Genomic DNA, 24,055 nt, shown 5'->3' with positions numbered 1-24,055 from the left:
TAACGCACCCCCGAAATTAAGAGCAGGTTAGGATATAAATTTAATTTCATTATTTGTACGGACCATGGCGGACCAAAACGAGCTGGTTCAGGTGGGTTTTGAAACAACAATGTGAGAGGAATCCAGGGCTCAGGAAGACAGCTTTGAGGGAGATCATTCCCTGCAGCTATACCCAGAGGAAATGTTGGCAACCTCGACAACAACGATGTTTGGGGACCCCCACCATCAAATTTCCCTCAAGGAGGACTTAGCGATTCTCATGGGATCCACACCCTGTCATAGCAGATCGGCTTAACAAAGCCTTTTGACATGAATCAAATGTGGGAAATGATGAAACAGATGATGCAACAAATGAACGGGAATATGCAAAAAAATGGAAGGAAAAATGGATGAAATGAACAGGAATATGCAAGGAAAGATGGATGAAATGAGGAGGATCATGAAAGGAAGGATGGATGAAATGAGCAGGAATATGCAAGGAAAGATGGATGAAATGAAAGGGAATATGCAAGAAAAGATGGAAGAAATGAACGGGAATTTGCAAGGAAAGATGGATGAAATGAACGGGAATATGCAAGGAAAGATGGACGAAAGAGCGGGAATTTGCAAGGAAAGATGGATGAAATGATGGGAATATGCAAGGAAAGATAGCTGAAATGAATGGGAATATGCAAGTAAAGATGGATGAAATGAACGGGAATTTGCAAGGAAAGAAGGATGAAATAAAAGGGAATATCCAAGGAAAGAAGGATGACATGTGAGGTGATATGCAAACACAGAAGGTGGGTCAGGAAGAGCTGAAGGCGGGTCAGGAGGAGCTGAACATGGGTGAGGAGGAGCTGAAGGCGGATGAGGAGGAGCTGGAAGCGGGTCAGGAGGAGCTGAAGGCGGGTCAGGAGGAGCTGAACATGGGTGAGGAGGAGCTGAAGGCAGGTGAGGAGGAGCTGGAAGTGGGTCAGGAGGAGCTGAAGCCGGGTCAGGAGGAGCTGAAGGCGGGGCTGCCAGAAGTAAAGGGCGAAATGCAAAACATGGACCAGAATTTCGCAAATGAGATCAGGACAGAACATGAGGAGATGACCGGGTTGAAGGAGAATTTGGAAGGTGTTTCGACCGCGATGAAGACAGGTAAGGTAGAAGTGATGAAGAAAATATTGGCAGTTAAGAGAAAACCATATAAACTCTGACAGGGGATGATGGAAATAATGAAAGGACAAGGACAATTGGAAGTCAAGATTGGAGAAAACACGAACGCGAAACAATTTTGAAAACAAGGCCAGCAGGAAACAAAAGGGGAATTTGGGGCCATAAAGAAGGAATTAACAGAGACACAAAGGGACATGGAATGGGTGAAGGGCGAATTACATAAAGTAAAAGAGGAGCAAACACAAATACAAGAGGTGGTGAAAGACATTAAGATTGAACTTGTTGAATGTCTTGACAACTGATGTAAGGGTCCGGACAACCTCCTTCAGGAACAAGGGGGAGAATACGCTCCCTCGAAGCAGACCACAGCCAGGTGAGTCCAGTAAGGCTGTACGAAGTGGAGCAGGTGCATGATGCGAAAGAGTACATGCCAAGTTTTTGGGGGGGCAGGGGGGGTAGAAGCCCCGGGGTCTCTTTGGCTAACACAAGCCCCCAGCATGATTATGTCAGAATGTGTGCAGGACGTGAGTAACATGGCATGGTTGAGTGTGCGGGTTGGTACGGGGCAAGCATCGACCCAGACAGAAGTAGCAGTTAGTGTGATGGACGGGAGGGGCGAGTCTCCTGAGCCCCAGTTGAGTCCGAGCGGGATGTTTTCACTTTGACATTATAGGATATTTTGTGTAGATCGGTGACAAAAAAATTGAATTTAATCCATTTTAAATTCAGGCTGTAACACAACGAAATGTGATAAAGTAAAGGGGTGTGATTACTTCCTGAAGGCACTGTAAATGACTCTTTTTAAGATATTATTTGGAAAATGAATATGATAATTACACAAAATCTCATTAATAAGATGAATCCAGATTACTGAAGTCTGGAATGCAGCATTCCCCACCCAACACCCAGCCAATTAAATGTACTTGACTTTGCAGCATCAGCCTGCTTTAATGGCATTTTTATTTCATGCTATTTCCACTTTGCACCTTAAAAATGAGTTCAAAAGTTGTGAAGGTTTGGTTGAACAAGGAAGAGCTTGTTGATGTTACTTTTGTGAAAGCTGACACATCTATGAGTTGTGATTTGGTGTGGGCCTTGCTGGGATGTGTGAGTGGAAGAAGAAAACAAAACTTAGCATTGGTTTCTCAATTATTATGGAGCAACAAAACGTTTGTTTTGACAGATACAGCCAGATATTTCAGAGGCTTTACTTCTTTACTTTTAAAGCAATTGAGGAAAGAGAACATCTCCATTTTTGAACTGATGCTGCATTCTCAAGAACGATTTACAGTCGTCGTTTGAGTTAATATAACTGGGGCACAGCATTTCCATTTTGGCCATGTTTGAGATGGCTCATCTGCTTCAAAATTTGTCGTGATCTGCATCTTTCACTTCGGTGCTGGGAAAAATTGTGCCACAAGAGTGAGTGTGCCATGGAGCCCCTTTGAGTGTTCCAGGCTCGAGGCAGAGTATTCGTTGTATCAGCTTTACAATGCAGATGAGACCTAGCTGGTTTGGAAGAATATGCTGATAAAGACATTCCTGCCATGCACAAGTAATCAACATCTCCTTCTGGCATCAAAAGAAGGCCTATCTGCTAATTTGTGTGAAATAAATAGGGTGAAGCTTCTTCTTGAGGGAATGCCTAAATTCCCACAGACCTTAAAGAATATCAACATGTTATTTTCCATCTCTGTGCTTCCTAATGCTAATGAGCAAATATCTTGGGATGTTAATAAAGTTTGTATATGCACCAAGATACTTTCTATGTGTTTTTCATTGCCTATATGTGGGAATGACAGGATAGCCTAGGTTCGAGAGGTATGCCTTTAAGCTGCCTCACCTGAAGTCAAATCCTGACCCAGCTATAAAGAACGATCCCAGTGTTTCATCCCAGTGTTTCACACACAGGGCGAGGCATCAATGTGTGCGCCATCCCTCAGATGGACGTTAAATTTAGCATCCCGACTGCCGGCATGAGTTGGTGGAAGTTAAAAATCTCATAATGTCCTTCACAAAGAGTAGGCATTCTGAACAAATTACAACCTCCTGCCCAAATCAGATGCAGTTGAACGTCAAGCCTGGCCAGCTGGTTCATCAAAGACTTGGGCCCAAAATGTTCTCCAACTGACCCTTCAAGAAAGTGGGAATAATTGAGGCGGTTAAAGTAGTAGCAGTCGTTGCCGTAGATATTGGACTAAGACATACTGAGTCATTTGATGAACTAGAGACCAATTGTGATATGATCTAATCCATAAGGCAAAATACGACAAACACGACAGGATCTAATCCATAAGGCAAAACACGACATGGTTGGTAACAGCCACAATATTTACAAATTTTGTTATTCATTTTGGGGATAAATTTAGAGTACCGTATTAATAAGTACATTTTATAACTACCAATAAGATAAATATTTTGCATTTGTAATCTATATTCAGCATATAAAGGAGAGATATTTGTGTGTGTCACCATATTTCTTAGAGATGGCCAAACAGATCTTCGTCACATTTTCAGAGGTTCATCGGTGTGTGCCAGGGAGTGTTTTCGTGGGGAAAAAAAACAAATTGAAAAAAGAAAAGTTAGATTTCTTTTGAGGGAAGAATTTTTTTAATAAATGATCCCTGACCCCATTCCTTAATGGGCAGAGGGAAGTGTTTTAGGCCCCAACAATTTTTTTTTATCTAAATTTTATTTCTTCAAAAGGCCAAAAGGATTAGAAGAGCAACGGGCAATGCCAGGTTTGATACAGTACAACATTACGAATATGGTACTACGAGAACAACCATTCCCTATGGGAGCGATGGCATTGGGAGGGGGGGGAGTTAGAGGCAAGTGTGTGTTACAAATGGGATTATGCATCAAATAAAGGTCACAATTGGTATGTAAGGGTATTGGGGGGGGGGCAATGTCGCACATAACACTTGAAGCCATGGCCGGGAGAAATGACATACGAGGCACCAATATACTGTATGTTATAAACAATCCATGCGCACTCCACAAAATCTGATGGCTCAAAATTTCAGAAATGCAATGGGATACATCACTCATGCATAAAGACTCATTTGAGCACCTTACCTGGAGGCGAAGCAAGTTGTGACGGCTCAGATCCGTCAGTCTGTGGGGGATGCAGTAAGCACCGAATGCTCCAAGGACGTCGGGTTGTGTTCCATCACCAAGCAGCCTGTAGAGCGCTCGCTAAGTGGCTTAAGCACTCAAGCAAGGACTCCATTGAAATGGCTGGTAAGGAACTGCTGGCTTGGCAAGCAATAGCAAGTCTCTTGGTGATGGAACACACCCTTGGTTTGCTCCAAATTTCTTTCAGTTGTGACTGTTTAAAAAAACTAAGAGTAGCGACTGTTTCAAAAAACTAACAGTAGCGACTGTTTCAAAAAACTAACAGTAGCGACTGTTTAAAAAAAACTAACAGTAGCGACTGTTTAAAAAAAACTAACAGTAGCGACTGTTTCAAAAAACTAACAGTAGTGACTGTTTCAAAAAACTAACAGTCGCGACTGTTTAAAAAAAACTAACAGCAGCGACTGTTTAAAAAAACTAACAGTAGCGACTGTTTCAAAAAACTAACAGTAGCGACTGTTTCAAAAAACTAACAGTAGCGACTGTTTCAAAAAACTAACAGTAGCGACTCTTTCAAAAAACTAACAGCAGCGACTTTAAAAAAAACTAACAGCAGCGACTGTTTCAAAAAACTAACAGTAGCGACTGTTTCAAAAAAAACAGTAGCGACTGTTTAAAAAAAACTAACAGCAGCGACTGTTTCAAAAAACGAACAGTAGCGACTGTTTCATAAAACTAACAGTAGCGACTGTTTCCAAAAACTAACAGTAGCGACTGTTTCAAAAAACTAACAGTAGCAACTGTTTCAAAAAACTAACAGTAGTGACTGTTTAAAAAAACTAACAGTAGCGACTGTTTAAAAAAACTAACAGTAGCAACTGTTTCAAAAAACTAACAGTAGTGACTGTTTAAAAAAACTAACAGTAGCGACTGTTTCAAAAAACTAACAGTAGCGACTGTTTAAAAAAACTAACAGTAGCGACTGTTTAAAAAAACTAACAGCAGCGACTGTTTAAAAAAACTAACAGTAGTGACTGTTTAAAGAAACTAATAGTTGCGACTGTTTAAAAAGGTAATCATACGTTGGAAAGAAATTACAGAATTGTTTGTGGTTATAATAATTTTTACTTCCAGTAGGTCCTGGACTGTACCGGTACCCCACAAAATGCCACGCTAAGCTATTTATACACCTTAACACGGAGGTCGTCCAAGGCGGAAATGCCCCCTTGGGGAGGGGAGCAGGGGAAGTCGGTACACCTCCACCATGTGACCCTTAGTCCCCTTGGTAAGTTTGGTGGAGATTAGATAAGTTACGACCGAATGTATCACGGTCAGACAGACAGACAGATGAGACACAAAATTGTTTATTTTAGTGTGATGGTGATAACTTGATAAGTACTATAGATTACCAATATATTAAAAATAATACATTGCGGCTTGGCAAGGGAGGGTGGGAGTTGGTGGGGATGGTGGAAAACAGTTTGAATGATATGCCTCGTGTTGGCTTAATGGTTAGGGTGGCAGGCTTGGGATCCTAAGATCCTGAGTTCAAATGCCGCTTGGCTGTTGAATTAATACCAGGTGGGGTTGACTCAACCTGTGATCCTTCCGAGGTCGGCAAAATGAGTACCAGCATGCTGGTATCCTTTGTCGGAGTGGCAACCTGTCCAGGATTGTGCCCAATAGCCAAGGTAAGGAGACTGCTTAGGCAGCACAAACGCTCTGCACAGAGTATGGTCCCAATGGATAGATGGATGGTTTTAATAATGAGGTAGTTTTCAGGCACTCACCATGCATACACATGTTGTGCAGCTATCCAGTGTGAAACTCTCATTGTTGGTATAGATGTTGGACTTGAACAGACAGCTTCTGGGCCGGAGATCAAACACTCTCCTTTGACCTGCGGAAAATAGTTGTCAAAATGTAAGCTTATTACAACACTTGTTCAGTATTCTCATGGGAAATGATGTAAACCCCTATTCAAACCCCATGTGATATACTCTGTGTACTTCTTCATTGTCTGAAAACATCCTTATCATTCATCTAAAGTACACCGATATCTACTACTGCTCTTAGATCAGTGTCAAGAAAAAGTCTCTGTCAAAATACGCATATGGATGAACGCATTTGCTGACATAAACAAAGGAAACCTCTTCTAGTTTTTACATTATTTTGTTTCTCTGTGTGACCTTCAGGGCTGTTTGAATGTAAAGAACGCTCACATGAGATAGTGGGCAGTTCCAAAGAATAAGCTGTTCAAATATAATCACCTTAGGAAGATCAAATTGCACTTGCTGCCAACCATTCTGAAATGCCATTGGCCAAGAGTTTTGAAGGTTTAAAGGCTTGATCGTTGTCCCACAAACACGTTGGTCAGTTCTAATTTATTCTTCCATTCATCAAAATAAACACATTTGCAGCAGAGATTGAGCAATGAATGACTTACACTCGTCTACACCTTTTGCTCACAACATTCGATGTTTATAATTTCTTTCCTCCATCAACTTTCTTAAATCCACATTGTTTTGCAACATGGGTTAAACTTACTTTTGGTGTGTGTGTGTGTGTGTGTGTGTGTGTGTGTGTGTGTGTGTGTGTGTGTGTGTGTATGTGTGCGCGTGCGCGCACGTGCGCGCGCATGCTTGTCCTGGCGCCTGTCCTTGTAAGTTAAGATTGCAGAAGATTATTATTATTTCGGGTTAAGTCTGCTTTTGTAAGTTGCTTGTACATTGTCGCACCTCACGCTTCTTTCTATCCCTGCATTACACACAACAATAAAACGACTTTCACTGTGCCACATATCTTTCCTCACCTGCTTGTAAATAAATTATTACTAGAAATGTTCCCAGCTCGTTTTTGTCTGTTCCTTCATTGATCCAGCATGGTCTGAATCAGGGTCGTGCTTGTTTCCAGATGTGTCCGGGCGGTGTTTGTCTCCAGATATATCTGGGCAGTGTTTGTCTCCAGACATATCTGGGCAGTGTTTGTCTCCAGGCGGTATTTATAGTATGACCAGGAAAAAAATGTATTTCAGACATTATTTTGTTTCCATATTCATTCTTTTTCTAAATTTCTCGTATCCAGATCCAGATTCAGATCTTCAAAAATTGAATCAATTCTTCCATGTCACACACCCAATCTGTCCACCGAGTTTTGACCGAATCCCTCGATAACTGTTTGAGATTTCTTTTTTGACCCTATCTCTCAATGGTGAAGAATCACTTAAATAATTATAGTATCTGAATCCGGGTCCGGATCTTCAACAAAAGTCTAATCATTTCGTCCTTTTCACACATCCATCCTCCCCCAAATTTCATCTGAATCCGTACACAACCATTTGAGATGTCCTGTTCACAGACAGATAGACAGACAGGAGTGAAAATATACCTCTGCCCACCTTTAGTGGAGGAGGTAATTATATGATTCCCCAGGCTCATAACAATATCTACCAATTCACACCTTGCTAAAATTGGCAGGCCAATCACAACCAACCAAAATTGGGCGATATTTACTTGAGACCACATTTTTGAGCATTGTGGAGGCATTATTGAGCAGAAAAGAAAAGTCGTGTTGAAAAAACTGTCAAACAACTCGGGCAATATTGACATCAGAGATAAAATAACACAAACATCCATGGAATATATTTATTCGTCTTCGTTTATTTGTCTGGCACCATAAACATTTGATTTAACACACCGTGACAGCGAGGACAGCACTGCCCACTGAAGGCATGCAGTGACGATGGGCATGAGAGGAGTGGGCATACCTCTCGTACACACTGCAGCAGGCCCCCCTGTATCAACAAACATCAAGTGCACACATCACGTACTCATTGGTACACTGTTATACTATACTTTTCATGTATTGGATTTCTGTGTGATAAGTTCGAGGCATTTTGATTCAATTTCTAAACTTTCCAAGTAAAACACGTAACACCGGCATATTAAACATATCTTGTGTTCAAAATACATATCTCAGACAAACAAAATTATGTTATAAAACCACTGCAGCAATTTGTATTTCTAATCGAAAGAGTGTCCCTGTATTTACCCGTCGCAACCATTTGTGGTTCATGATAAGGGGTAAGGATTTTGGTTAATGCAAAGTGAGAATGATAGACAAAACATCAAAACAACGAGAAGGGTACTCGGATGAGCGCATAGCTCCGCCATGCAATGTCTGATCTACGAGAACAAATCAGGCCCAATACACTTTTGAGATATCATTCTCTCTCGCTTTTGGCCCTATCTCTCAATGGTGAAGAATCACTTAAAAAAATAAATAATTCTCGTATCCAGATTCGGATTCGGATCTTCACTAAAATCGAATCCTTTCGTCTTTGTCGCAGACCCAATGTGTCCACCAAGTTTCGTCCGAATCCATCAACAACTTTTTGAGATATCATGCTATATATATATATATATATATATATATATATATATATATATATATATATATATATATATATATATATATATATATATATATATATATATATATATATATATCATTTTTGGTCCAATCTCTCAATGGTGAAGAATCACTTTAAAAATTCTAGTAGTCGGATCCGGATCGGGATCTTCACCAAAATCCAATCAGTTCGTCCTTGTTACACACCGAACCTGTCCACCAAATTTAATCTGAATCCGTCGACAACTTTTTGAGATATCCTGTACACAGACAGACAGACAGGGATGAAAGCATAACCTCCTTCCATCCACCTTTGGTGGTGGTAGTAAGGTGTTACTGGTATATTGCTCTTCTAACTCACCATATACCCTTTTTGTATACCAAGTTGAGGCTCGTGGAAGAGCAAGATCACAGTGGAAAGCGGGTCATTTAACACACCAACAGCAAGGTAGAGGGACACAACAGAGGGACACATGAATGAATACATTTTGAGGAGAAGAATGAGAGAGTAAATGGAGGGGGAGAAGGACATGGGGTGAACAAGCTGGATACCAGCTCAAACACAGCAAGAAGTGGCTGAAAGAAGATGAAAGGAAAAGCAGTAATGGAGCAGCAACAAATGGAAAGGAGGAGAGAAGGGAGAAAATACTGTAACCTGGAAAGGAAGAGGTGGGCTTGGGGAGGGTTCATGAGGATAGAAAAGATCATGGGTATGGATGGGGGTTGACCTGAGATGGTGGTGAACAGCTGTTTGGAAACACTGGAGTCAAGAATGAGATTGAACAGACTGAGGAAGTTGGTTCCACAGGTGAGAGAAAAGAGGAACAAATGAGGTCCAAAAGCTGCCTGCACAAGAAGTGGGTCACTTGCAGAATATATTTCCATTGAAGAGACCTGGGGGACAGCATGGAATGGGCAGAGGCTGCAAGACCAGAAAGTAGATGGTAAAAGACAAAAAGGCCATCATCCTGTTTGCAATGTGGGAGCAACAAGCCCAGACATTTAGCTTTGTAATGGGAGTTTCCAATGATATTGAGGGCCTTGGGCTTTGTTTTCATGGCATCAAGACCTGAAAGGTGTGATGCAGGGGTGCTAGCCCAAAGCGGTCACAATACTCCATTGAGTTGCGAAAGAAGGCCTTGTAGATTGTTGTAAGATTTATATTGCTTTGTGAATTGCCTTGTAGAATTGTATAAATGTTTGTTACTTGTTTATTCGATTACGTGACAGATTATGACCTCAAAAAAACTTCGTGTATAATTGTTACAAAATAAACTGAACACAGTTAAGAGATTTTCAGGTCCTGTCTCCCGAACATTCATGCAGTATTGACATGGTCAAGGTGGCATAATTGGCATAACCATGAAGACCAAGGCACTGAGAAGATGAGCTCAGAGCCTCCACATCTGCAGTCAACTTGTCAAGGATGTCGTTGCAATGAAGGATGGCCAACCCAAACCGGAAGTTACTGTATATAAGGAGGAGGAGGAGATTGGGAACATACTCTGTGCAGAGCGTCGGTGCTGCTTAAGCAGTCTCCTTGGCTATTGGGCACAATCCTGGACAGGTCGCCACTCCGACACAGTATGCCAGCATGCTGGCACTCATTTTGCCAACCTCAGAAGGATGACAGGTCAAGTCAACCCCACCTGGTATTAATTCAACTGCTGAGCAGGATTTGAACTCAGGACCCTAGTATCCAAAGCCTTCCACCCTAACCATCAAGCCAACATCAGGCATATAAGGAAGAGATGAAATCCCATATAAAATCATATGCTCAAAACAGGACCAAAATTTATTTGAAGTTGGAATATTCCATCAACCCTCTGGATAATTTCGTACATTCAAATGGCATCATCAATATTGTGACTGTAAGAATAGGCCCAGAGTCGATGAATGCTGATAAGTCGGTACCTCTTGGGAAAGAATAAATGGAAACATGAAGCAAGTTGGCTCATGGCTTCCATGACTCTGCAAAAGAAAGTAGTGACCATATCTGTGAAAAAGAATCATGTCAAATTATGGAAAACACATGTACATGATATCAATTTAATATATGCTTGAGTTGTGGTATTACAACAATCTTGAGAAGACATCAGTCTGAAGAATGTCCTCGAATATGAACTTGCTCCAGTACCTACATCCATGTTTGATAACAGACATCAATAAAATCAACATTGAAGAGGAAACTCCAAGTAGAAGTTATGGAGAGAACTACCCAACAGCCACAGGCAATTATAATTATCATTGCTTGCAGTGCTGTGCTGTGTATTGTTCATTGCTTAACAAAGGGCACAGTACTCCATTATGTCAACAATTTCAGTAACTATGTATTCAAATAACTGGAGAGGTGTGATGTACATTTAGTCTTTGACTGATACGATGAATTCAGTATCAAGAGTGGAACATGATCTGCGAGAGCTGGAAAGGAAGCAACGAGAGAAAAGATTGAAAATTGACACTCCACTGCTTCCGCAAGGGTTGTGCTTACAGTAATTATAAACTTGTTGTGACAAAGCATGAAGTCATCCCTCTACAGATCCAAATGGGACATTGTACAGATCACAATGACTTCAGAACGTTACCTGATGAGACAGATGCCATCATCATTCAGCAAACGGTTTGGTACTGTGAAGGGCCAATTCCATACAAGTCTGTAATCTGTGATTATAATGATGTATTCATCCTGTTGGTCCATTTCTACTCCTGCAACTGAATTGTAGTGTTGTGATGACGGGCACATGATCTGGAAGAATTACCATTGATATCAAAGCAACATCCGAGAAACACACCAATGGTGCTGAGATATTCGTATGTGCACATGCATTAACAGGTTGTGATACAGTCCCCTATTTGTTTGGAATTGACAAGGGTACTTCTATAAAGACACTGAAAGCTGGAAAGAAACTAGAACATATTGGCAAACTTGATGCCAATATGGATGACGTCTTGGCTGACGCAACATCTTTTATTGCTTCCTGGTATGGAGCACCTCAATTCATAATTATCAAAATATGTCACAGGTCCCCTCCTACATATGGTCAATAAAGATGGCGAAACCGAAAGTGATGTCAGCTCCTGAATTGAAGACCTTGCCACCTATATCTGAAACCTATGAACAACATGATCAGAGAGCACATCCACAGGTATGTATTTGGCACTCAGCATTAGATCAAGACCCTCCTCCATTGAATCCAGTACATTTCGGTTGGGCTCATGATGAAGAAACCAAGTCACCTCCATCAGTTACACTGCCTGTCAATGTTTAATCAGCAACTACTGAAGTTCTTGAGATGATGTTGTGTGGATGTTCCACAGATCACCCATGTTCAACTAGCACAGTGTGGCTGCTCAGCAGATAAATGATCCTGTTCAATGCTTTGCAAGTGTCATGGTGAAGTCCCATCCCAAAACAAATACAACAAGGTAGCTTACAGTTATGAGAATGAAGAAGAAGAAATTGATACCACTGAGGATGGCTAATTCATAGAAGTTGGTGACTTAATTGATGTAATTTGGATATTATCACAATATGATTGTGTTTGAATTATTGACCCCAGATTGTACACACGATAGTGCACTATTTTCATGCTGATACAGTACTCATGCCTACATCTGAGATTATATGGAATGAGCGCAAAAGTTCTTGGTAACGCATTGAATTTCATTTTGAATGTATAAATATGTCCCTGATGTGTGTGTATGTATATATATATATATATATATATATATATATATATATATATATATATATATATATATATATATATATATATATATATATATTGTCACGTTTGTGGTGGTAGTTCGATATTACCTTAGAACAGATGGAAAAGGAGAGGAGCATGGTCCGTGTACGACCAGCTAGCCCATCTTGATGTGATTAAGTCAGGAAAAGTTAGCTTAAGGATTGTCTTGTTTGAATGTGCACCATACAGGAGATGGTGCATGGTAATAATTAATTAGAGATGAAGGTTAAGGAAATTGTATGTGTAATTAATCTCTTGTAATGTCCCACCGGATGAGGTGCCCGAGGTGAGCCGAAGTGAAGAGAGAGGGAAGGGCGGAGCTTGGAAGCCTCAAGAGCTCTGTTCTTCATTGCATGGCCAGCAAGCCACTGGTGGCCCCTGGTGGCCTAAAGTGCGGCCCCTGACGTGCGGCCGATAATAAACAAATGTGAAAACACCCCCATCATAATTTGCTATAAATGCTATCAAATTGACCCAATGGTTTTAAATGAGTGTTCCAACGCGAAGCATAAAAGTAACATAACAACATCAGGATATGGTTGCAGTACACAAATAATTATGCTTGCAGCCAAGTTAACCACAACGAAGAAGAGTATCTGGAGGCGGGGCCAAATAGCAGCCATTATGGAGTCCTGCAGGCGGTGTGGTGGCTCTCACATTGATATGTTATTGGCAAAAGTGGCTCCCCTCTAAAAAAAAAATAGTGAGGATCACTGCTCTCGAGCAAGTGGAGGAGTGTGATGTCATCTCCCTAGGGTTGGAGCCTTGGTTTGCCACCAAAATGGCAGAGTTTTTGTTACCCCAGGAGGGAAGGAGCCTGGATTGGGTGGCTTTGGTGCATTTGAGGATCAGGAGAACTGAGGAGATTGGAGCGTGCTCGTGAAGTGTTTTGAGGAGGATTGCAATTCTGAGATTTGGTGAGTGCCACAGTTTTTCTGAGTCACGCTAGTTTTGGAGGAGAACTGAGTAGTTTGGAGGAGGATTGCACAGTTCTGAGAGTCTGAGGAGAGTTTTCAGGTCATCCTGCATGCCTTCCTTAGCCCTCATGCTGTTCTCGTCTGCCTGCTGCCTGTTCATAGTCTTTCCCGTCTCCTCATTATCTTGCCCATCATCCCGCCCATCACTGCCTCATCTCTTGCTTGTGGTTGATCCACACCCATCCTCCCCCCCTCCCACTACCACCAGAGCTGAGTCCCCAATTTTGTCCCTTTCCTGTCTGTGATTGAATTTGGAGTGAGGCGCTTTAGATATATTTTATCTCATTATATGTAGTAATTTATTGAATTCATCTTCTCCACTTATTTCTCTGTGTTAGGAGAAATAAATCCATTGGTTTAACCAGAGCTAAGGAGCTCGTGTCTCTCCTCACAACTGCGTGTGCATAGTCTGCCATAATTTGGGACGTCTCCACAGGAATTGAAACGGTTTGGTACATCATGGGATTTTAACCTCCCGTCGCAACAAGCTCGATGTTAGTTGAGCCGTTGATGTGACAATGGTGTCAGGAGTGGGATTATTCATTCAGGTAAATTGTGGATAAGGTAAGCCTGTTTATTGTGTTTTGGAGCCATTCTCTCCCTGCCCCAGGACATTGGAGCAAGGAGACAAGGGAATAATAAATAATTTTGTGCAGAAGAATTGTACATTTTGAAATTTTGTTTGCAACTCAGGGGTAGTATGGTAAGGACAAAAGGTAAGATAGCTAAAGTTTACTTCCCACAGCCCCTCCTGATTTATTTTGTTGAGGTTAATTAGGTGTAAATCTGTAAGTGTTAAGGGATGGAGCTGTTGTCCCTGCATTGAACCTTTCAGGAGCTGCACTTCCGGGGGGAGGGGGGGCTGTGTTACGTTTGTGGGGGTGGTTAGATATTTCCTTAGAACAGAAATAAATGTATATAGGAGCATGGTCCATGTACGAGTAGCGAGCCCATCTCGATGTGATTAAGTAGAGAGATGTTAGCTAAAGGATTGTCTTGTTTGAATGTGCACCATACAGGGGATGGTGCATGGTAATAATTAATTAGGGATGAAGGTTGAGGAAATTGTATGTATAACCTCTTGTACATCCCACTGGATGAGGTGCCTGAGGTGAGGCTGAAGCGAAGATAGAGAGGGAAGGACGGAGCTTGGATCGGCACTAGTGTGAGTTGAGGAGCATTTCGCCACCTCCTGAGGGGCAGAATTTTGTTGCCCGGGAGGGGAGGAGCATGGATCGGGTGCGTTCAGTGTGTTTTGAGGATCTGGAGATCTGAAGAGATTGGAGCGCATGTGCAGGGAGAGTTTTGAGGAGGATTGCGATTCTGAGAAGATTTGGAGAGCGCCAGAGAGTTTTTCTGGGTCATGCTAGTTTTGGAAGCGAACTGGGGTTTTTTGGAGGAGAACTGAGGAGCATGGATGAGGATCACAGGGTTCCGAGCGTCTGAAGAGAGCATTAAGGAGGTCGTACAGCCTGCCTTCCTTAGCCCTCATGCTGTACTCGTCTGACTATTGCCTGTTCAATCTCCTGCCCATCTCCTCTTATCTTGTCCATTGTCTGACCCATCACTTCCTCATCCCTCCTCATCAGCTGCTCAGCACCCATCCTCCCCCCCCCCCTTCACCGCTACCACCAGTGCTGAGTCTCCAGTTTTGTCCCTTTCCCATCTGTGATTGAGTCCGGAGTGAGACGCCTTATATTTATTTTATCTCATTGTATGCAGTTATTTTTTGAATTCATCTTATGCAGTTATTTGTTTGTGTTACAGGAAATAGACCCATTGGTTTTACCAGAGCTAAGGTGCTCTTGTCTCTCCTCACAACTGCGCGTGCATAGTCCGCCATAGTTTAGAATGTCTCCACAGGAGTTAAAACGGTTCGGTACATCATGGGATTTTAACCACTCACCGAAACAAACTCGACGTTAGTTGAGCCATTAGCGCGACGATTTATTTGGGAAAAATAAGTATAAAATATTCCGAATAGGTTTGCATTGTCAAGCAATGTATTCGAGAAGAAATGGTTAGATATGTACTTTGGACATGGTATTCCATTGCCCACGTACAACCTCGTTAGTTTGTTATAACTTCCTTATCGAGATGTTATCATGTACAAAGGTAATACCAGCAAATTATACTCATGAAAAGTATTCCAAAGTGGTGTGACTTGCCATATATTAGATAAAGTACATGAAAGGCGAATGTTCTTCTGCGCAATTATATGCAATTTTTTTAAATATGTAAATAATAGTAATAATAATAGATGGACTAACTGCCTCAATTTGAGCATGAACCTACACACCCCAAATTACACTCGATTGTTTCTAGCATGACTCAAAACCTCCCCACCAAATTTTAAACAGACTGATAATATACTTCTTCATTTATTGATTGGGCACCCCTGTATCGGGCTGGATGCGTTGAGTCGTAATGGGTGCCTGACCCCTCAATACAAGAAAGGGCAATAAAAACATTTCCCAAGGGTGACAAGATGTCACCCAGTGGTTTCTGAGTTGGGAGATCCTGGAGGCGAGGAAACAATCAAAAACATTGCATGGACCCTAAAACACACTTTAAATGGTTTGACATCCGGACTAGTTGTACATGCACAGGAAAGAGTTTGCACAAGTGCTTCTGAACAACCATATATGAGGAATATCCGATCACGCCAATTGTGAACCAAAATCGAGCGTGCTATAATGAAACAAAGTTGAATGATAGTTTGCTTAAAGATCTTACACTTTGTCACTTTTCTACTGGCATATAACTTGGAAATGATTCTGATAGATCCATTAAATGAAGGGACTGTAGCAAATGGTTTAGCTTGGGCCTAATGCAATACATGGGTCACAGAAATATCACATTTGGCAGAGTGGTTTTGCGTCGTGAGGAATAGGGTAAGCATCCATCTTGACTTCTCATATTGCTGCTCTAACCTCAAATGGTCACGGCATCACTGCAGCTGAGCCTATCAATGACAATCATTCATCAAATGTGCTATGTTCATTAGAAATGCATTGTTACAACCTCTTTGGCCATTTCTGATTGTCTCGATTGATACATTACAGCCTGCACCTTGTTGCAGTTGAATTGCACTTCTCGTGCGATTTATTCTGATTGAAAGGTTTCCTATTCTGCCTAATGTAGGACACCTTTGGTCGTACGCTTCCAGGTCTATCGAGCGTCTAACCAGTCTGTCTGTGCTTCACCCAACCACTTAAATTTGTAGTTTCAGATGGGAACAAAGTTTCTTTACACAGTTATGTTTAATTAACATGCTCAATGATCTGCACAGGCAGTTTAATTAATTTGACTGTGGCTCAGATAACGTCCACCAACCATAGTCAAGAGGGCAATAATGCTGATAGTAATGATAGCACAGTAACCACAGGTGCTTATGGTCAGTTGAAAATTTTTAATTTGATGACAGTATTTGATAATATCTAAAAAATAAAATATACTTGGAACTATCTTTATATAAATAGTACTGTGTATTATTTGACAATGATGCAGGGAAATTTGAAAAGGTCAAAATCAATTAGTACATAGCATTAAGTGAAATAGCTAAGTGTGCGTAATAAGGTAAGCACATCATAACAATATCGACAGTAAGAACCTGAAACTTACTGAGCAGACACACTTGATACAAGGATTCCCATCAAGGAAGAATTCTTCACCATCAGTGTATTTCTTTCCTCCAACCAAACATCCTGCCACAAAAATGACAATAATAGGTAACTATGCAATATAGAATCGAGAGGAGATGGTACAATGATGGTTCACCTTAAACCAGGAATACAAGGAGGTGATTTATCCAAACAAGAACCGGGCGACAAGTGATCGATGCATTCTCATGATGCTTTCCATCAAAATAAACGTTCACTGGAATGAACCGCAGGCATTTGCTCAGCTAATTTTGGCCTTCTGGTTATTCACAGTCAATTTGCTCAGAGGCGAGTAGAGCATGCTCGAGTAGGCAATGATGTTGAGGCAAGATTAGCATAAAACAAGGTCATGTAGGAGGCCAAGTCGATCTGGCATACACTTGATCATGTGGCAAACCTGAGGCCAAAGACATTGAAGTCATTTGCATGGGTATCTCACGCACAAATGTGGATGTATGGCAGGCTTTAGAATCATTAATAAATACGAAAAAAAATCACAAAGTCTATACGTATGGATATGCTTTTTGAAATATCATAACAAAAATAAAAGGCAAATGAAACTGACACAGTCGAAAGTGTGAATGTTGTCAAGTATAAATTCTTTGTGCGACCTCCAATATGATTGTTTTATGGCAGGAAGGGCAGCAGCTCCTTCACATCATCCAAATCGTGTTCATTAAAGAAAAAGTGAAATGTATTCTTCTTTATGCCAAGTGATTTAGGTTGAAGCATCTGTTTCACAACAAAAGGACTGATATAACAAGGTATATCAACTGATATCACCTGTTGCTCATAAAGAACGGAAATTGAAATCAAAGGAAAAGCATCACAATCAAAACTGTTGGGAGACCCGTCATATGTCGGGCGCATGATGGAATGCAACGGGAGATTGTCATAGCAGGCATCAATCAAACTTAGTGTTACACATACCTAAGGCATACTCCAGAAATGTCCGATTTCATTTACTTTTTACAATCTGTGCAGATAACTTTGAAAAGTTTGTTTATACTTGAAGACTTATGGCAATTTGCAAAGTAATTACTCGTAGTTCGGAAGATGCATATTCAAAATTGAAGACGCGACGAGTTGGTCGTGCCATCAGTTCAAGACTACCGGTAATTGTTCTCTCTGTTTTGCTTCAATGTTCTCAAAGTCTGTTTTCCCTTTGACCCAATATTTGAGTCACCATAAAGGCAGTAACCGTCATTTTGTTTCAATGTACATAACATATAGTAATAATATTAATTTCCTTTCTGGGACATTGATGGCAAGTCAAGGCAATACGATGGTGGCTAAAGCATTTATCGGTAAACATTACTGGTTCAAGGATGTAACTCGCAAATGTAGAACTATGGTTTATTGAATAAAGTTAATATTGCTTAACTGCAGCTCTTGACTTAGAGGATTACTGGCTCTTGCATGAGCATTAGCCCATGTTCCTTGAGAGTTGAGTGTTCCTACTTGGTCCTTAAGTCCCATTGCTGCGCATGTTATGTCATTGTGCTGTCTTGGTGATGTGGGTCTCGATAGCTGATGATGCCCGCAAATGACTGGGGAACCCGCCAAAGTTGTCGATAACAGGTGGCATGAGTGCTGATGCACAGTGCCTTAGTCTGGTGGAAGGTACATATCTTTATATGTACCTTCCTTCCGTATCTTTAACACCCACAGGCTCTAGCAAAGGTTAGCAACGGGGTCCCAACTTAACGTCCTTCTGGCACATTCTTTGATGTAATGCCATGCACATGTGAAGTATCAAGGTGACATTTTGTAGATAGTCGGATCTGGAATCAAACTCTGACTAGACAGCTCAAAGGCCAGTGTACTTTGAGCTATCCTGCTTCCGCTTACCTTGCCCTCCATATTGTTATTGATTGGCATGAGGTAGGCTTCTACATCTTATACCAATTTTGAAACCCCTTGAAACTTGCCCTGAATAATGTGGAGTTACAGTAAAAAGAAAATAGCAAAAACAACAATGATAAGCGAGTAAAACAAAGCACTACAATATTTATCCACCCAGATGAATATCCATTTGAAATGCTGGGATTGAATTATCAATATGAGATCTGAAAGCAGATGCAATATGGAAGGAAGAAAAAAACAATGCAAGGATAGACAAAAGGGTAGATTAAGAGCATCTTGGGACTTGGGGGCTGAAATTATCACAAGGCTAGGAGAATGGCCAAGCCCCATCAGGCCATCCATAATTTGGGAAACGAGATCTCACCTTTACATACAGGGCAACAGGTTCCTGCACTTGTGATTGGGTGAGTACATGGCACAACACATCTCACCTGAACCTTGCTCAACACACCTTCCTAAACAAAAAAAAAAAGTGGACAGAGTTGGTATAATATTATCTTTGGAATAGTAAACAAAAGTAAAAGTGTTTAAAACTAGTCATGTTAATTCCAATAGCTTTTGATTTTTATGTTTTGTTTTATTTTCAGGTTTGAACGTCATTACATACAATTCATGATATACAAGGAACTTTGGTGCAGGAGGAGGCCATTCTGTCCATCATGCCTGAAATACACCAACACCAGATACCATCACCCATCCACACACAAGCTACCTAAAAGTGTGCCAATATCCCTGAACCCCTCTATCTTCAATGCATCTAGGTACCTATCTAATTCCAATTTTAACCTACTTACACTTTCTGCTGCCGTTACCTTTCCATGAAGACCATTACATGCATTAATAACTACATACTCCATGACTGAAAGACACTTGCCTAAGGCCTAAGTCACATTTGCTCTAGGGCTAGGATACAGCGGCCGTACCCCCCCCCCTTGAATTGACAGAAATGTGCGACGGCCGCAGAGTTTCTGAGGTGGTCTTAGGATGGCCCTATGTCGTATGGCTATATTTTACAGGCCGTGGTGGGCGCCGTGGAATTATAACGCGGAGTTATAACTTTTTCATTTCTACGTTGGCCGTAGCAATTCGTCATGCCATAGCCGTGACGTAGATGTGTTCCATGTCGACCGTACGTTGGGCGTACGATGGGCTTGCGTTATTCGTGTGGCTACCGTAGGCTCTTATCAATGAAAAATGAATTTTACCAACCCCCAAAAAATTATGAGGGCCGCACTATTTCCACGGTCGCCGTACGGTGGGCTTGCGGTCTGTGTGACTACCTGCGGGCAATGCAGGGTCGACGCACGGTTCCCCGATGCCCGCCGTGCATCCTACGTACGGCATCCGTGGCAGTCTGCGTTGACCATGCGTCCACCGTGCGCTACCGTGAGAGATCAGAGTATAGGTGTTTGCCTATACTCCAAACTGGTATATTCAGTAATATATATTATAGTTATAGTATATTCAGTTATATATATACTGGTATATTCCGAACTGTTATCTTTTTATTTCTGTAGAAAAAGAACTGGCATATATACCCACTCGTTACCGTCCGTCTGGCCGTACGTTCGCCTTAGGGCCCCCCTTGCGGTCGCCTTGTGGGCACCTTGCGTCTGCCTTGAAAATTCTGTGGCCGCCGCAGGGACGCCCTAAGGTCACCGTGCGACATCAAATCAAAGACCGTATGGCACCCCCACGTTTTCAGTCTCCATAATTTCTAAATACGCCATGCAGCTACCCAAAAAATAAAAACATACGTGACTGCTACATTGTGACCGTGGAAATACTGCGGCCGCCCTATAATTGCTATTGGCTGTAGATTTTGTAGACCCTACGACCGCCGTGCCAAATGTGACTTAGGCCTTAACACTGCCCTAACTCTCCTCTTGTTTACTCTCAGGCTATGGTACTATCACTCTCTATTTTTGTGGAAAACTCTTCTGCATCTCATCAGACCACGGAATCTTACAGTGCCTTAAGAAAGTATTCACACCCTCATCAACATTTTGTTGTGTTCCAACCTGAATTTAAAATGGATTAAATTTAATTTTTTTTGTCATCGGTCTACATAAAGTACCACATAATGACAAAGTGAAAACATGTTTTTAGAAGTTTTTTACAAATTAATTAAAAAGGAAAAGCTGAAATGTCTTGCATCAAAAAGTATTCAACCTCCTGAGCCAATACTTTGTGGAAGCGCCTTTGGCAGTAATTACAGCTTCGAGTCTTCTTGGGTATGTCTGCATCAGCTTGGCACATCTGGATTTGGGGATTTTTCTCCCATTCTTCCTTGCAGATTTGCTCAAGCTCTGTAAAGTTGGATGGGGAACGTCGGTGAACAGCAATAATCAAGTCTTTCCATAGATTCTCAATGGGATTCCAGTCTGGGCTTTGGCTAGGCCGCTCAAGGATTTTCATGTTCTTGTCCTGAGCCCATTGCAGTGTTGCTTTGGCTGTATGCTTGGGGTCATTGTCCTGTTGGAACATAAATCATTGCCGCAGTCCAAGGTCTTTTGCACTCTGAAGCAGGTTCTCCTCAAGGATTTGACTGTGTTTGTCTCCATTCTTTGTTCCCTCTATCCATACAAGTCTCCCAGTCTCTGCTGCTGTAAAGCATCCCCATAGCATGATGCTGCCACCATCATGCTTGAGGGTAGGGATGGTGTTAGATGGGTGATGAGCTGTGCTCGGTTTCAGTCAGATGTAGCGCTTTGCATTCAGGCCAAAGAGTTCAATTTTCATCTCATCAGACCACGGAATCTTTTGCCTCATGCTCTCAGAATCTTTCACCTGCCTTTTTGCAAACTCCAGCTGTGCTGTCATGTGCCTTTTTCTCAGGAGTGGATTCTGTCTGGCCACTCTCCCATAAAGCCTAGATTTGTGAATTGCTGCAGAGACTTGTCCTTCTGGCAGGTTCTCCCATCTCAGCCAAGGATCCCTGTAGTTCTGTCAGAGTGGTCATTGGGTTCTTGGTCGCCTCCCTGACCAAGGTCATTCTTGCCCAGTTGTTCAGTTTGGTCAGACAGCCAGCTCCAGGAAGAGTCTGGGTCATTCCATATTATTTCGATTCGCTAATGAAGGAGCTCACTGTGCTCTTGGGAACTTTCCACACTCTAGAAAATGTTTTATACCCTTCCTCAGATCTATGCCTCCTCACAATTCTATCTCAGAGTTCTATGGACAGTTCCTTGGATTTCCTGGGAGAGTTTCTGCTCCGACATGCACTGTCAACTGTGGAACCTTATATAAAAAGGTGTTTCTTTCTAAATCATGTCCAATTAATTGAATTGGCCACAGCTGGACTCCCTTCAAGTTGTAGAGACATCTCAAGGATGATTAAAGGAAATTGGATGTACATGAGCTCAATTTGGAGTGTCATATTAGGGGTTGAATACTTATTGACGCAAGACGTTTCAGCTTTTCATTTTTAATTGATTTGTAAAAAATTCCAAAACCATGTTTTCACTTTGTCATTGTGGGGTACTTTATGTCGACCGATGCCAAAAAACTTTAAATTTAATCCATTTTAAATTCAGGCTGTAACAACAAAATGTGACAAAAGTCAAGGGGGTATGAATACTTTCTGAAGGCACTGTTTTGTCAAAACTTAATTATCTTAAACATCATTATCTTAAACATTATCTTAAATATCTCCATCATATTCTCTCACCTCCTATCTCATAGAAAAAAATCCTTCCTCTTTCAGCCGCCACTCGTAGCTTAGTCTCGCCCCAGAATCAAACCAGCAGCCCAACGCTGTACCTTCATGTTTTTCCTTAGATGTGGTGACCCAAACTCAACACAATGTTCAAGATAAGGCCTCACAAAATTCCTATACAGTGTTAAAACTACCTTTTTGGATTTATAATTTATCCCCCTATGAATACAACCTAAAACCTTATGTGTTTTACCTATAGCTGTCTGGGACTGTGCTGTCTGATTATCCACCGTGTCTATTACCACCCCCAGATCCTTCTCCTGTGTGACACGCTTCAAGATTGCTCCTTGCGTCATGTAATCTCTATTTTCATTATCCTTATCCATCCCCAGCATCTTACATTTCTTAATGATTAACAACATTGACCAATATTTTGCCTAATGTATTAAAGTATCTCGAATTTCCTGAATTTGATCACCCCTGTTGCTGTTATCAACCTCACCTCCAAGCTTTATGTTATCTGCAAATGAGGAAAGCTGACTTAACCCCACTGTCCAAGATGTTGATGAAAACTGTGACTAATAATGGTCCTAGTACTGATCCCTGAGGTACCCCACTACTTGCATCCTCCCACTCACAGCCACTCTTTGCTTCCTATCACTAATCCAGTTTCTAATCGAGTTAGTTGCCTGACCTTGCTCTACTTGCCAGAACTATGAGGGCCGGCATAATTATGGCATTTATCGGGATTGTCCATAGAGAAAAACGAGGTAAAATTGGGACCCCCTTCGGGACTTTTGTAATTTTAACTTGCTTGAACGATATGGTCTTTTTCTGTCACTGGCCTTATTTATCTGCAGTCATAACTATGGTCCACCATACACAAAGTGTACTATCATGAAAGCACCCAAAGAAATCTCCTGAGTATATTTTTTTATGGCCATTAAGTGTTTTGTGATCTATATTCCTTAAGTATCCTTTTTCAGTGTATTATTCAACATTTACAACATTCATAATTTTTAACATCTGTGCTTCACCGACTATGCTACATTCTGTCATGCATTTGTTGACCATAGGGTGAATGGCCCTTTTAATCGATGTGGACTGAACAACATTCCACCCACAAAGCTACAGCTATGGAACGACGTTGCCAAGCGACATGGAAGGAAAATGAAGAATGTGCAGAAAAAGATCCAAGTGGGAGGCGATGTTACCAGGCATGAGTGTAAAGTGCATGGCTTTGTCGAAGAAAGCCATGTTGAGGAAGTGTTGTAGGCCTTGCCTTCCAGCCTGCAATCTGAAACACACAGTGAGCCTTATATGGACCAAGTGTAAAGCACAATCTGTTACAACCAATGTATGCGTGTGTGTGTGGGTGTGTTATGCTGGGTGAACATCGCACGATGACAGTAACAGTTGCTTTCAAATATATCAGCCTTTATAGGGTGTGTGTGTGTGTGTGTGTGTGTGTGTGTGTGTGTGTGTGTGTGTGTGTGTGTGTGCACGTGCGCT

The 24,055-nt window shown here is 41.5% G+C and overlaps 1 protein-coding gene and 1 long non-coding RNA gene across 5 annotated transcripts in view; one reads left to right on the top strand and one right to left on the bottom strand.

Moving 5' to 3' along the window:
- Positions 1–24,055, bottom strand: part of BMPER (BMP binding endothelial regulator) — a 116,920-nt gene that overhangs the window by 41,587 nt on the left and 51,278 nt on the right. For all 3 annotated transcript variants that reach the window (XM_085892186.1, XM_085892185.1, XM_085892187.1), the window contains 5 exons: positions 23,758–23,840; positions 19,250–19,340; positions 16,982–17,064; positions 7,918–8,014; positions 6,012–6,121 (listed from right to left, as the gene is read on the bottom strand). In XM_085892186.1, coding sequence (XP_085748312.1) covers positions 6,012–6,121; positions 7,918–8,014; positions 16,982–17,064; positions 19,250–19,340; positions 23,758–23,840 — 464 coding nt within the window. The remainder of the gene's footprint in view (positions 1–6,011; positions 6,122–7,917; positions 8,015–16,981; positions 17,065–19,249; positions 19,341–23,757; positions 23,841–24,055) is intronic.
- Positions 883–24,039, top strand: LOC147021809 (uncharacterized). Of its 2 annotated transcripts, XR_015060944.1 has the most exons (4): positions 883–1,125; positions 19,473–19,646; positions 22,855–22,899; positions 23,620–24,039. It is a non-coding gene; the product is annotated as an uncharacterized LOC147021809 (long non-coding RNA). The 2 variants fall into 2 exon arrangements; XR_015060943.1 differs by lacking the exon at positions 883–1,125 and having other exon boundaries at positions 19,356–19,646.

Source organism: Eptatretus burgeri, chromosome 8 (assembly GCF_056783735.1).
Source record: "Eptatretus burgeri isolate ZD-2024b chromosome 8, Ebu_testis_v1, whole genome shotgun sequence".
Classification (NCBI taxonomy): Eukaryota; Metazoa; Chordata; class Myxini; order Myxiniformes; family Myxinidae; genus Eptatretus; species Eptatretus burgeri.
The sequence above is the reverse complement of the archived record's forward strand: the minus strand, read 5'-3'. Positions and strand labels throughout refer to the sequence as shown.